This window comes from Lates calcarifer, linkage group LG8 (genome assembly GCF_001640805.2).
Source record: "Lates calcarifer isolate ASB-BC8 linkage group LG8, TLL_Latcal_v3, whole genome shotgun sequence".
Lineage (NCBI taxonomy): Eukaryota > Metazoa > Chordata > Actinopteri > Centropomidae > Lates > Lates calcarifer.
The window spans coordinates 23,889,299-23,900,699 of NC_066840.1; the positions used below are offsets into that span (position 1 = coordinate 23,889,299).

General features: G+C 42.8%; 1 protein-coding gene across 1 annotated transcript in view; it reads right to left on the reverse strand.

Moving 5' to 3' along the window:
* Positions 1-10,649, reverse strand: part of abca1b (ATP-binding cassette, sub-family A (ABC1), member 1B) — a 31,792-nt gene extending 21,143 nt beyond the window's left edge. The window contains 6 exon segments of the mRNA XM_018679580.2: positions 1,406-1,524; positions 2,238-2,311; positions 2,313-2,380; positions 6,442-6,535; positions 8,027-8,163; positions 10,510-10,649. Of these exon segments, the coding sequence (XP_018535096.2) occupies positions 1,406-1,524; positions 2,238-2,311; positions 2,313-2,380; positions 6,442-6,535; positions 8,027-8,092 (421 nt within the window). The 5' untranslated portion in view covers positions 8,093-8,163; positions 10,510-10,649.
* Between the last annotated feature and the right edge of the window lie 752 nt (positions 10,650-11,401).

An 11,401-nucleotide genomic window follows, 5' to 3' on the forward strand; every position in this document is an offset into this window, starting at 1 on the left:
ACACGTCACTTTTTTTAAGATAAAACAAAAAAACTTATTCACCAAGAAATAATGGCTGGTTGTGCTTTTTGTCAGCCACATAAGCAGCTTCTCAGCGTCCGTGGTTAAAGAACCTGAAGTGAACTGGTCCAGGTTCAGATCTGGTCCGGCCTCAGACCCCCTCGTGTGTTTGTTCAGCTGCAGAGTGACATGTTTGAACTCAGTGACGCTCGGCGTGACGCCGCCGAGCCGAGCGGCAGAAAACTCAACGTGACAGGACGACGTGAAGGGAGACGACACGCTGACCCTCACCTGCAGGGCGGGGCCAGAGGGTGGACAGGGGGTGGCACAATCCCCCCCCCCCCACTGCTTCCAGAGTGAGAGGAGACATTTAGATATAATATCTAAATCCCTGTTCAAGGCATTTCCTGATGAGTTGGGAAGAGGCACAAAGACTTGAGACAACCATAAAGACTGAAAAACCACCACAGAATCAAAACTACTACAAAGACTCAAAGATTCAAAATCACCATAAATTACCCAAACGCATCATTTGTAGCTGTTTTGCATCTTTTCTTTCTCCTAAACCTCTGAGTCACTCCTCTCTAACAGCTCAGGGCTTCTCTGCACTCTGACCAAGTGAGATCACCTGAGAAGACTCTCACAGGTAAACCTGCTGCGGCTCGTCTTGCCACCCCCGCTCACATCACACCACATCATTCTCACGAATAATAATAAAATAAAAAAAGGCCTGGGCTTCTGTGACCAGAGGTGATTTGAGGGAATAAAGAGCAGAAATGTGCTGAAGCCTCATCAGAGCGAGGAGGACGGGGTGGAGAGGCTGGCAGGTTGGGGCAGGTAGAGAAAAGAAACGCCCCCCGCAGCGAGATAAAACTGCAAATTAACACACAAAGGAGGAAAATTCTTTTTGTTCAACGAGCCTGAAAAATCCACCACCAGAGGAGGGACCAGTGAAAAACTGTTCCGCTCTAAAACCTCTGCACAGACTCACTGAGTTAAATGATGCAGAGTCCGGATCAGGTTTAAAAAGTCCTCTTAAAAAGAAAAACCCTGCACCAGCTGAACACATGTTGCTGTCATTTTAAGGCTCCTAAACCCCACCCCAGAGAGGTTTAGTTTCCTTTGACAGAAAAGCAGAAAATCCTCAGATTAAAGAAGCTGGAAATCAATCTGTCTATCCACCATCAATATGTTTTCTACCATTATAACCTCTGTTCTCTCACATGGAGTTTCCCTGCACTCAAACTAAACCTCACCTCTGAATGTGCCACCGCTCAGCTGCTGTCTCAGTGAATCAAGAGTTGAGTTAAATGAGAGCCACGGCTCGCAGAGTTTTCTGTTACTCAGCAGGCCGCTCGTGTAAAGAGGCAGCTGGACTGAACCGACTGAACCGACTGTTTCCTACCTGATTGGCTGTTCTGCAGCGCCTGCAGAGCCTGAGCCAGCTCCTTGAACCCATCCAGGTTTTTGTCGTTCTGGCTGTACAGGAGAATCTTCTTGGCGTCTGAGAACAGACGAGAGATTCTGCAAAAACAGAGAAAGTTTTGGGTTTAATATAAACAAAAACAAAGTAAACAAAGAGTGAGGAGGCTCTCAGCTTGTACAGATAAACTCACAGCCTGTTCAAGGCGGTAATATCTATGTTAAAGGGGGAGCGGCATGGCAGGACAGATGGAGACCGACGCCGATGCTGCTGATCCCGCCGTACCTGCACGCTATCTAAAAATCACACACCTGGGCAGGATTACATCAGCTTTGCTTGGTTCAGTATAAAGAGGCAAAGGCGGCGTAATCAAGTAATCTCTGTGTAAAAGGGGCTGCGTCTTCTGAAGGAAAGTGAAGTGTGTGTTCAGTATGTTGTATGGAAGTTTGTCAGTCAGTCTGAAGTGTGGTCCTGTGAGCAGATGAAGATGAAGGAAGTGGAAATGTCAGCTGAACTGTTCGCAGTCAAAGCGGTTAAAATTTTAGCAGAAGGTTACAGACAGAAGAGGAAGCGGAAGTGTGAAACTGAAAGGATTTGAAGTGACAGCTGAGGTGTAATCCATGACTGAAAGCAGATGAAATTAAATGTAAGAAGCTGAAGTGCTGGCATCTAAGTGAAAGTAGTTGAAGTGACAGTGAAGTGCTGCATATTCACTTTTATTTTGAAAAGCTTGTTCCTAAAACATTGTTTCAGGGGATTAGAAAGCAAAGGTTTTCAGAATAAGAGTCTGCAGTGAAATAAAGTTTGGTCTCACATGGAGTCGTTGAAGTTGCCAACGACGCCCGGAGACTCGCCCGGCGTCGGGCTTCTGAAGCAGGGGTTGTTAGCGATTGCAGAGGATTCCCTGAATCCAGGGCAGCGTGCCGGCCGAGGGCATCGCCTTGTTGGGAAAATGACCTGCGGGTAGAAAGAAAAACAGGAATGACTTGGTGTTAACGCCTGTCTGAAAATCTGTCACCAAAGTAAAAATATCTTAACACACTGGTACATTTTACATTTTACACTGTGAGGCCGCCTGAGACGGAGATATGATGCGTGATCCAGGACAACACGTGTGTTTATGCCACCAGCAGCAGAACAGCAGCCTCAGTCAGATTTAATCTGAGAGAAGTCTCCTCTTTATCTTACTGTTGCGTTGGAACAAACTGTCCATACGTTCAACCTGAGATCATCACAGGCAGATAACCTGTGATTGGTTTATTATCACCTGCAGCGGAGCATCAGCTGCAGCTGCTGCAGAGCTGAGCCCGGGGTGGAGGCAGAGATTTCTTCACCGCAGCATTTCGACCTTTACCCCCTCCCCCCAACAACCACCACCGGGCTTCACCACCTCGTCAACTTTATGTTGAGTGAAGAAGCTGCTATCAGAGAACCTTTAAGACTGCCAACTGGCCTCTGTCTAATCAAAACAGAGATAAGATAAGAGGCAGAGCTCAGGTCATCTACTCAGCAGGCAGATTAACTGCTGGAAATTACAGGCAAAAATCTCAGAGTCTGTCACAGCCCATCATGACACAAGGAAGCTGAAATCATGAGTCAGTTAATCAGACTCAACAACAACATCAATAGTCTATTAATAAAGTCTATTATGCAGCAAAATTACACATTTTCTATTTTCCTCTGTTTTCTGTTTCAGTCTCTTTGGGTAGATGTGTCCCCCCAGTTTCTCAATTGTCTGACATTTCAGAGAGCCAACAATTCATGGAATAATTGTGAAAATAATCAGCAGATTAATAAGTAATGAAGATGAGTCCCAGCCTTCTTACATACTATCTTTATGCCAGAACGTACTCAGCATTTACTACTACACAGAAATGCCTCATGTCTTCTAAAGGTTTCTTCCTCGATGTTGGTTTTCTTTCTTGCCTCAGTCACAGATCAGGATTTTACAAATACTAGAAGTACAGAGTCGTAGTGCTTCTGCTGGGAAACCTTGGGTCCTTCATTCATCTGGATGTTACTTTGACAGGAACCACCCACCTAAACATTTCTGCCGACCAAGCCCCTGTGGCACAGCACTCCCCACCTCCAGTGGATACAAATGAACTGCACTTTTATTTTGTTTGGAAACCCGTCTAACTGAGCCAAATGTCAACAACTGTTTACAAAAGTCGTGTCTGAACTTTGTCATTAAAAACCAAGAGGCAGGATGCTGTTGTGCAAAACGTCACCCACTGAAATAATCTCCCAGCTCGTCTCTGATCCACAGGAACTTTCTCTGAGCTCCTCACAGTCCCGAGCGGCTTTACAGCGATGAGTTTCAACACGCCTGGGCTCACATGCTGCGTGAATCACGGCAGAAATATTCCTCAAACGGCCCGACTGCAGCAGAACTGAAAGAGCTTCCAGTCCTGACAGCTTCTGCTTTCAGTGGGAAACAGGAAGACGACGTGCTTCCTGCGGCCGACTTTTAACAAGGTTTAATCGCCTCAGTTTCAATGAAAACCTGCTCCCACTTTACATCAGCTGCTTTTTATAAACTCTGAGCTCGGTTATTTCACTCAGTCACACACTTCAGGTAAATCAGGAGGAAGAGAGGCAGAGAAGATAAAGATGTTCTCCCAGAGGTTTCCTCACATCCACATTGGTTTTATTCCTCCAATAATTCAACAGTAATTTTAGCATTTTGTTGATGTGAAACTTCAGTTTGGTTTCATGTAGTTTTTGTTTTGTTTTGATTTTCGTCGAGCTGAGGCCTCAGAGGTTCATCCTCCATCTGCCCACTTCACAAAACCACCTCTCCTGTCTTCATGGACTCCGCTTAACGAGGACACATCAGCAGTCTAATCCTCTGCTGACCTCAGTAAACATCAAGCACACGTCTGACTGAAACCTCTGTAACTCAGCTCCCGTTCAGTCGCAGCCAATCACGTGTGGACGACCTGTTACACCTGAGGCTGACGGGAATATCTGCAGCTTTTGTTCTGCTCTCTCAGGCTGCAGCACTGGAATTAAAACCTTATTTTAAGTTTAAATGAACGACCATCACCTCCTCCTCTCATCATTTCAGTTGACAGGACGATGAGGATGAAAACTGAAAACATACACTGTATAAAGAGACTGCTGGTCGGATTATAACTGATGATGATGAAAAGACGTTAGTATTCTCTGCTCTGTGCACTTTGGAAATAAATGTAAAGAATAAATCAAAGTATTGACGGCTGTCGAACAGTTCCTGCAGGAGATCAATGTGAATCAAACCACTGATCAGATTTGTGCTGACAGAGGGAAGAGGCATGAATAAACCTTTAACTCCTTCAGCTGCAGGTTCAGCCATATGTTCTTATGTAATTCTATTATGACTTTATCGATCCCAAACGGCGCTCTGTGACCTTCAACAGATTTGATAATGACATTACAGCCCCGTGATAAACGGCCATAAACTGCTCTTGATGAATCAACATGAAGAGGACTAGGAATTTAGACTGGCTTCATTCTGCATGGATGCCTTTAATTTGAAATCCTGCAGCAGTAAATACTTCCTCTGCACTTCCTCTGATCATCGATCAATAGCCTCAGATTATCAGGAATCAATTGAGTGTTCGGTGTCAACCTGACAGCTGATATCAGTCGTCCTTAAAGGTGCAAGGGTCTGAACGCTGCTGATAATCAGGAGCAGCTCTGATTACCTGCAGAAAAACTCCCAGCATGCACCTGGCTGACACCTGAAACGAATTCTGTAAAACGTAAAGACTCTTCAAACTGAGGAGGAGGATTTCAGTCTGGACAGTGACCCAGCAGCAGATTACAGCAGCAATAAAACACCTGACAGGTGACGGGAGGACTTGTGGATCCTAACGTTAGGCCCATATGGGACAGTCCAAAACATATGATCATATAAAAATAAAAAACAGCCTTAAGTCAGACCTGTACTGCTGATAATATTCATGCCCCTGAAACCAGATCCTGTCCAAGCAGAGCTAGAAACGTCCTACAGAAACAGCCAAATTTACAAAGAAGATCTTGACATCTAGAGCTGAACCGCTGCCACCTAAAGTTACTCACATGCAGGACAGAGATCTAATCTCAGGATACATAATATAATAACGCCAGCTGTAACCCAATCCTTTATTATCTGGATACAGATAGCTTTTTAATGCCAGGTGGAAAAAGGATGACTGACAGGATGATTTTTTAACTGCTCAGCACCAGATGTGAGCTGAATCAGTCAGTGTGGAAATAAACAGCTGACACTGCTGATAAATCAAATCTACTAAAACCTCACTCGTTCTCATTTGAACCTGTTGGAGACCTTTTAAATGTAAAAGACCCTCTGATTTACATCCCACAGTCGTCACCTGTGGGTCGTCAGGGGGGAGAGGTGACGACTTTAATCCCCTCACAAGGAGTTTTGTGTCCTTGCTGGGACTGTGATGGGACTGATAAGGACTGGATGTGGATCTACAGAGAACTGGATCACGTCTACGTTTAGTCGTCTAAACTTTAAGACACTGTTCGCAGCTCTGTCCGCAGTCAACTCAAACAACTAAACTGCATCAGGATGGAAACACACTGACTGTGGAGTATAAACCATGATACAATCTGATAAAACTGACACGATATCGTTGGATGAAATCCAAAGCTCAACTATAAACCATAACCTCCTCCTAACACGTGAAATAAATCACTGTAAATCCAGTTTACAGCAGCGTTTAGGAGAGACTTCCTCCCTCTTCTGCAACAAGTTGTTGCACACATGAAAGAGTTTGTGCACATATCATGTCTTTTATGATAACTATAGTTATTTTTACATGTAACTAATAAACAAAAATATATTTTTTGATGGTTGATTTATTTAAATAAGATCAAATCCTCACATCAGAGGCTGAAACCAGCAAATATTTGACACTGTTGCTTATAAAAGACAATCAGATCTGTTGATCAGTCATTGCAGCTCTAACATAACCAGTCTGTGGTTAAATAAAACATTCAGATGGAAGCTATTTTGTTAAACTCACACTCATGCTGTTCGTATGGTGGGTAGTTCAGCCGCACGGCGATGAGGATGAAGAAGATGAAGAGCGGCCAGACGATCTCCACCAGGAGCTGGAGCTGTGAGACAGAGAGGACAGCGAAGAGTCGGTGAAGGCCAGGAGACAGGAAGCCATTAACTACACACTGACACACACTCTCTGCAGTTTTAAAAGCATCCTGACAAGGCTCTCTAAGTGTGTCTGTGTGTGAGGCAGGAAGTGGCTTCATGTCTTTTATTATTAGAAGTCGTTCATAATTGATGAGAGGAGTCATCGATCGATCGGCGGCAGCAGCGGGCAGAGAGCAGCAGAGAAACATCCACAGATTCACTCGCAGAGCGGCTTCTACAAACGTCACCTGCTCTTTATTTTCAGGGTATGATGGTCGAACATGAACGTGATTAATGACACATGTTAATGGTGTTGTGGTGCAGTCTTAGAGCTCTCAGGTCTTGATTTGTGGTTCAGGATCCAGGAACATTAAGGTGCATTAAAGGGTTAACAGGAGTCCTCCTGTAGGTTCCTGCAGGTTCTGACTTATAATCCAGCGTCAGATTTCACCAGAGGCATGTGTGGAAATCACCTCTCAACATTTAAATGAGAAAGAAAGTCAGTTATCTATGAGTTCAGACAGAAAAACGAGGAGGTGAGAGTTTAGAGTCAAAAGAGAAACGTGAGCTCGTGTGGTCGGAGTTAGAAAGAGACTGAGACGACACAGTTGCACAGATTAATTATCAGAAATGATTTCGTTTTAAAATAAAGGAACCTGCTGTTTGTAAAAAGGCAGATAATGATGTTATCGGAGTTTATGACACAGCATCTGATAAGAGACGGTGAAACCAGAAAACATGACGACGGAGAAAAGACGAATTATAAGAAAGACTAGAACAAATATCAGTGATTATCTGGGATTAACAAGAAACAGCAGAGATCAGATCATTATAATAAAGAAATTAATGATCAGGTTTTTAAATATTTAAAATAGATATTTAGTTTAGTTAGTTTAATTTATTGATTGATCATTTAGCATCAAAAACACAAACCTCCTGAATTTTCTGTTTATAAACTGGATGATTCTTAAAGTTTTGGACAAAATAAGAAGAAAAGCTCGACATTTTTCACTACTCTGACCGAATTAATCATCAATTAATCAATAAAATAACTGATAATATCAATCTTTCTGTGGTTATTTGAGTAAAGATGAGACATGATGACACAGAGAGAGAAGAAAAATGACTCCTCTTAGAGCAGATTCAAAGTGATTAGAGATCAGTTCACACACAGCCGATCGATACCAATCAATCATCAATCGTGGTTTAAGTTAATGAAGGTTTAGACTCTGATGATGTGATGAAGCAGAAAATAAAATAGAAACTGAGCTCAGAGAGTTTCTGGTTCCAGCTCCTCACTGGTTTCCTTCAGGCCAGTTTTATCAGATGTTTTATAAAACAACATATTCATCACTTCACAGAGAAAATAACTGGTGGATAATCAATATGATCTGCGGCTGAATGGAGACATGAAGAGAAATAAATACAGTCTGAGCTCGTAAATGAATGATGGGACTGACCGTCTGTCGTCGTCTGTAGGTGAAGTTCTTCCACAGCAGCAGACCCAGCTGTGTGGAGACGGACATGTCTGCCTGCCGTCGCTCTGCTGTCGCTCTGCCGTCGCTCAGCCTGAATGACTCGTGAGCCGCTGCTCGCTCTGCATTAAACACACAGGCAGACGGAGGTTCAGCCAGCACACGGCTCAAAGGTGCCGGGGTCAAAGGTCACAGCAGATATTAAACTGCGAGTCCAGTGAAACTGCTGATCGCACACACACACATTTATCAGCTGTAAACACACTAACACTGTCAGTTGTAATTAATTCACATCAGTGTTTCCTCTTGTGAAGAAATGAGACTGAATCTAAACAACGTTAACAGCTGGACAGCAGGACTGTACAGGTGTACCTAATAAAGTGGACACTGACTGTGTATATACACATATTTCTAATTATGTATTTATTTATTAGGTATGTAACGATTTTTTACAGTTATAGCAAGATTTATATTTTGAAAATATTTCACGTTACATCTGTTTTATTGTCTTTAAACTGTATTTTGGTCCAATCATGATCGAGTGATCGCTGATAAAAGTTATGCTCCCTAATATATAAATATAAATACAGTAAATACAAACTAAATCAGTACAACTTCCCATAAACACACACTGTATGTCTGGATTTAACGTCGTCATGTTGAAGTCTAACATTGCTTCATCAGAGTTCAGGCAGCTGTGAGGACGTTACGTTAAATCCAAACAACCAAAACTTCCAGTGTTTCCACATCCTCACAAAAACCATCGCTGCTTTCACTGACTTCCTGTCACAGACACACAAAGATCAATTTCTTTATCAGCTCATCTCTTGATTATCACTTGATGATGGAAACCAGAGCACAGAGAGAGACTGTTTTTATTCTTCCTTTACCTGTTTGAAGATTATTGTATTTCACTTTATTTTACATTGTTAAGTCAGTTTGAAACTTTATCTTTCCCTCTGTCTGTGGTTTCAAAAACATAAACACAGTGACAAAATAGATCATTAATCAATCACAGATAAGGAATCATGTTGAACACATGCCACTGTACTTATCTGACCTATCACATTAAAAAAACATGTTTATCCACTTTAACTTCTAATTTGACCAAATGTCAGTTCCATTGCTGGCAGAGGGACAGCATCAGTGTTTACATCAGTATCTGATCAATATGATCAGTGTGATCAGTGTGATGGGGGGTTGAGGGAAGGAAGGAGGGACGGGGGTCTGAGGACTTTTACACACTTGCAAATGCATTTAGACGACTCAGACTCACCCCCCCCCACACACACACATTAACACACACACACACTTTGATCACAGCGAGCTGCAGCTCTTTGTTCACAGGACAGGAAACACTCTGAATAATGACCGTGGAGTGAGGACAGGAGGGGAGGGGGGGACATAAACACCCACCACCACACACACACTGTATATAAATGTCCTTGAACTCCTGAGTGGACGATGATCATGATTAAATCAAACTGTTTGATCAGAATCAGGCTCTAAAACAAGTCTGAGTGGCTTCATGTCGGACAGGTCAGGGACTCGTCCTGTCCCACAGACTCAGACTCCACCATTTAAACATTAAACTGGGTGTAAAGGTAATAAACAGAGACTGTAGACGGAGGTAAACACAGTCAAAACAACAATATGCTGATTTATTCTGAAGCTAATTTGACACTTTAAACCCTCGTGAATAATGCCAAACCAAAACACACCTCATCTCCAGGCACTGGCACCGGCAGCAGTCATTTCTCTGGAAATCTGAGACTAAAGATGATGGATTTTTACATTTAACCTGGACTGGTTCAGACAGGGTTTCTCCCTCCTCTCTCAGGACTTAAATCATCGTTTATAAAGATGAAAACGCACAGAAAATATGAAACCAACCGTTTGTTAAAGTGGGAGATAATCATGACAACAAACTTCAGAGAGAAACGTTAGGATTTCAGAGAATCTGTGGACTTTACTTCACATTGTTTCACCAAAACTCCTCAGTGAAGCGGTTGCAGCGCCCCCAGCGGCCGACTCACTAACTGCACCGTCTGCTTCATAAAGGGACCTTAAACCACTTTTATTTCGTCTTTTCTGACTTAAACTTCATTAAAAACAGAGTAAAAACAAGTCAGCGCAGTCCAGGTTTTTAAAGCCGGACTGGTATCAAGTGTAGAAACAGATAAGACTCATAAAAACCTGACTCTGGCGGAAAAACAGCTTCATGTTTGTGGTTTTAATTCGAGTTAACTTTCTTCACTGACAATGAGCGGAAAGTCGAGTTTACACATCTTTTCTCTCTGTTTGAGAAGCTTTAACTGATGAAACGCGACGTGTTTCGACTCCACGCTTCGTTTTCATTTAAACTGACTTTTAAACCAGGTGTTTAAAAAAAAAAGACCTGGAGCAGGAAAATACAGGTGAGACCACGTCAGACCAGGTGAAAACCGAGTGAAAGAAAAGTTACATACCGTGTGTCGGTGTCGCCGGTTGAGCTTCTCGGTCTCCTCTCCTCCTCAACCTTCACTCGGCAGCATCTGCTCCTCACCGGGCTGCAGCGGCAGGACTAAACCCCAGCGGAGTCAATACCCGATAATCAATCAATCCGCGCTGCTTCCGCTCTGCGACTTCAAAATAAAACAGGGACCACCTGTCTGATTAAAACCCTAACTCCAGGACAAAGAAGTGATCATCTCTTTTGATATAAACATCAAAACATGTAGATATTTTCAGCTTATTCAGCGTCTGAAAATGATTTGAAACTGTAAATCTTTGCTGCTGCTGTTGAATAAAATGGAATATTATGTAAAATAAAAATTAAAAACGTGTCTGTATCTGGCCGTACTTCCGGTCACACTGAGCTTTTTGGACAGATGAGGTTACTGTCGGTCACTGAGCAGCCAATATTTCACAATAAAATACTTTCCACCGTGATTCACCTGATCAGAGAACAATTACAAATACTACACGTACTACTACTACAACCATCAATACTGCTACTACAACTGCTCCTCCTAGTACTGCTACTACTACCATGTCAGTGTAACTTCCTGCCACGGTGCCTTTGAGCCAGGCACAGATCTGCAGTCAGTTTCTGCTCTCTGATCTCCTGAGGACCAGGACTGAGACTCTGCTGTGTTGGACCGACCTCTAGTGGACAAAAGTAAAACTGCATTAAAACTGTTTTTCTGTCAGATTCATGTGGTGCAGTAAAAAGTACAATGTTTACCTCAAAACTGCATTACATTACAGTACTTGAGTAAATGTACTCAGTTACCTTCCAACTGTGGGTGGTGTAGTAAAATATCCTAAAAATCATTTTGTTTCTTGTATCTGTTTATAGAGTAAAAATGCAGTGATGGA